Source organism: Octopus bimaculoides, chromosome 6 (genome assembly GCF_001194135.2).
Source record: "Octopus bimaculoides isolate UCB-OBI-ISO-001 chromosome 6, ASM119413v2, whole genome shotgun sequence".
Taxonomy (NCBI): Eukaryota; Metazoa; Mollusca; class Cephalopoda; order Octopoda; family Octopodidae; genus Octopus; species Octopus bimaculoides.
In genome coordinates, this window is record NC_068986.1 from 6,584,383 (window position 1) to 6,588,022 (window position 3,640).

At 36.0% G+C, this 3,640-nt stretch overlaps 1 protein-coding gene across 1 annotated transcript in view; it reads right to left on the reverse strand.

Annotated features, from left to right (window-relative positions):
- LOC106867448 (uncharacterized) overlaps window positions 1-3,640 on the reverse strand; it is an 89,881-nt gene that overhangs the window by 31,859 nt on the left and 54,382 nt on the right. The window contains exons 15-16 of the mRNA XM_014912326.2: window positions 2,174-2,333; window positions 159-260 (exon numbers count right to left, since the gene is read on the reverse strand). Of these exons, the coding sequence (XP_014767812.1) occupies window positions 159-260; window positions 2,174-2,333 (262 nt within the window). The remainder of the gene's footprint in view (window positions 1-158; window positions 261-2,173; window positions 2,334-3,640) is intronic.

Below are 3,640 nucleotides of genomic sequence, written 5' to 3' on the forward strand. Positions count from 1 at the left end.
GTTTCTATCTACCAAATCCACTCACAAGGCTTTGGTTGGCCCAAGGCGTCACACAGTGGGACTGAACCCAGAACCATGTGGTTGGGAAGCAAGCTTCTTACCATACAGCAATGCGTGTGCCTATGAAAATACTTTAATTTTCTATTCTTAGTACTCACGTTTCATTTCTAGATTTTGGATGCTTGATGACAAGTTTACCATCTATGAGTGAAACTTGAATTGTGTTGTCTTTTTCAGGAAGCTGAGATCGAATATGGCACCTAAACAGAAAACAAATATTCATGTTTATAACTGGATTTTTGATACAATAATTAAAAAATGTTTTTGCAATGTTTTAGTTAGAAGAAAAGGCATTGCCCATAGCCCTTTCTGGGGCTTCCAAGACTGGTGGGAAAGAAAGGTGGAGAAATTTTTCCCAAATGCTTGCATCAATAGGTATACATATCCATTTGGTGTCACTGATATGTCAACTTTCACATCTAGGCTGTATGTTCTGTCACATGGAACAGTAAACAAAATAATTTGTTTTGTTGCTGCCTATCGATTTCAGCCTGTGACACAAACTGACCAAAGGAGACCTCTAACTATTCTCATTTAAAAGTCATAGAATGGGGTCTGGAAGCTTGCTACAGTGTGGTGGATGCTGCTTATGGCATTCAAGGTGCCAGGCAGTGGTGATAAACCAGGTGACAGAGAAAGGAATCTTTCCGACTAATACACATCTTTCAATGTTGAATGAGATACACAAGCATCATAAAGATCTACCTTTGACAGAGAAAGAGAAGGGGAGAGAGTGAGAAAGAGAAAGTTAGAGAAGAGAGAGAGAAAGAGGAAGGGAGAGAGAGGGAGAGGGGAGAAAGAGAAAGAGGGAGGGAGAGAGAGAAGAAGAAAAAGAAGAGAGTGAGTGACATCAGTTTCATCAGATAATTGCTTGCAAATGTCCACTGCTGTTAGCATTCGATTACTTTCAGAGAGACTACGAATTTGCCAATCCATCTGTACTGTTGTAACTCTGAAATCAAGGAATTGACTTCTCCCAGCTCACCAAGAGACCATACTTGTGAAATCTACCTATATGTCAACCTGCATATCCTACATCATCCTGCAGCATCCATCAGAGGAGTGCAATCATGATGGGCAACCAGAAATTGTCTATCCTGCGTTTGCATGAGCCAAATAGGTTTAAGGTGGTCATCCTGAGTTATTAGCAGCCACTAGTTTGAAGTTAATTTTCAAAGCATTTGTTTGTTGGCAACAAAAATGGTAGGTTCAACCTTTCTAGTGACGGAAGCTACAGCATGTTGTAGGATATGTAAGTTGATGTAGAGGTAGATTTCAAAATTATGATCTTTTGGTGAGCTGGAAGAAATCATTTCCTTGGTATCAGAGTTAGTAGATGATGTGAGATAGAAAAGTGAAGATTTTTCTGTCTATGAATCTCGAGGAGTGCATGTGCTGTTTAAATCTTTCTTTGAAGTTATTGGCTGTTAGACTCATATAATTTCTTGAAATACCATTGGATGGTGTGGGGGTAAATCTATAGTTTATAGCCCTTGAGAGTTAAGATCCCCTCAATGGACAGTTTGTGGGATTTTTTAAAAAAGCAGATTGGGTAATGGGATGGAATCTGTGAAGATCTATGATCTTGTTATTGCATGTGATGCTGGAAATGATGTTATCTAGACAAGAGTAGCTAGCTCTAATTTTATGGATATTTAAAAGCTTGTGATACATATGGGTGTTTTGGAAGTGTGGTCTCAATTCGGAAGAAGGACTTTGTCCAAAACATTGGAAACTCCATCTAAAATGTTGGGAACTTCATCCTCCATAGCAATATTACCTTATTTTTTCCATCAGTTTTTCCAAATAATACAAGTCTTACTGATACAAATTACCACCAATTTCCTTGAATTCTGTTTTGTGTGTGTGTGTATGTGCATGCGTGTGTGTGTGTGTGTGTGTGTGTGTGTGTGTGTGTGTGAGTCTGTGTTTGTGTGTGTGCGTGTGTGTGTGTATGTGTGTGTGCATGCATGCATGTGTGTGTGTGTCTGTGTGTGTGTGTGCATGCTTGTGCATGTATGTGTGTACATCCTGAATATATTTCTTTGTATGCAGTTTGATCACAAAGTGACATATACAGCCATAAATTATATGAATTAAGAAAATGTCTCACTTAAAATAACTCTTCAGATCATCCTGTAAATGTTCTATCCAAACAGTTTCTAGTTTTCGCACCACATGTTCTTTAACAGGGTTAAAAATCTCAGCTGGTACATAGCCCTGAGTATTCTGCAGTACATTGAAAATAATTTCTTTTTCTTCTTTGCATAAGTCTGAAACAGAAATCAGAAATAAACATCAATTTATTTAACCCTTTAGCATTTAGATTACTCTGTCAAATGTAATGTTGATTTATTCACATTGTTTTGAATTAATCATACTTTTGAGATTTCAAAAATGTCATTCATCATTTTTAGAATGACATTGTAGGGTAGGAGTGAGATGCCAGATCTAGCCAGTTTGAACATAAAATAGGTAGAATATTTGGGCTGGATATGGCTGGATTAAATGCTAAAGGGTTAAATAGACTTTTTTTCTTATTTAGAATTTTTCTGTTTGTTTGGAAGGCAGTGGAAGGAAGAGAATTGAAATTTAGAAATTGATAAAAATTATTAAAAAGAATACATAAATTGAAAGTAAGAAGAAAATTCTGAATGAAAGCATTTTTAGAAAATTCAAATTCAAATTCAAATGTTCATGATCAAATTTAATGAAAATTCCAAATCCAAATTTAAATATCACCACCCCCTCTGCCACTACTAAAATAGTTTAGCAGTTGCACACCACTTTTTTATTTTGTAAAATTTGGAAACTTTAAAGAATGTAAGGTTGATAACATTGTGTAATCAATTGAAACAGCATTAAATTAAAATTGCTATTTGTGTTTCATACTAAATGTATATACATCAATACAGGGCATGCTTTTATGGAATTACCTGACATAAATCTCTACATAGATTTGTGTTAAAAATACTATGTATATGTCAGTGCAAGACAAACATTGTCATTGCACTGACTCCTGAGAACCATAAACATTTTTTGCCTTTCTTGAGGCTTATTAATGTCACACACTGAATTGTAACCTGCTTAAATGAAATTTGTTCTTGATATAGAAAAACATTGAATAAAACATTCACTGATATTGTGGAAGCTTGCCAGACTGTAGAAAAACTCAATGTATGCAACTGAAATAGCAACTAGATAAGCAACCATAGATGGCAGCACCAACAGTCACCATGTATATATATATATATATTCTTTTATTCTTTTACTTGTTTCAGTCATTTGACTGTGGCCATGCTGGAGCACCGCCTTTAGTCGAGCAAATTGACCCAGGACTTATTCTTTGTAAGCCTAGTACTTATTCTATCGGTCACTTTTGCTGAACCACTAAGTTATGGGGACATAAATGCACCAGCATCGGTAGTCAAGTGATGTTGGAGGACTAACACAGACACACACACAGACACACACAGACACACACACAGACACACACACACACACACACACACATGTATATATATATGTGTGTGTGTGTGTGTGTATGTATATATATATATATATATATATACATATATAT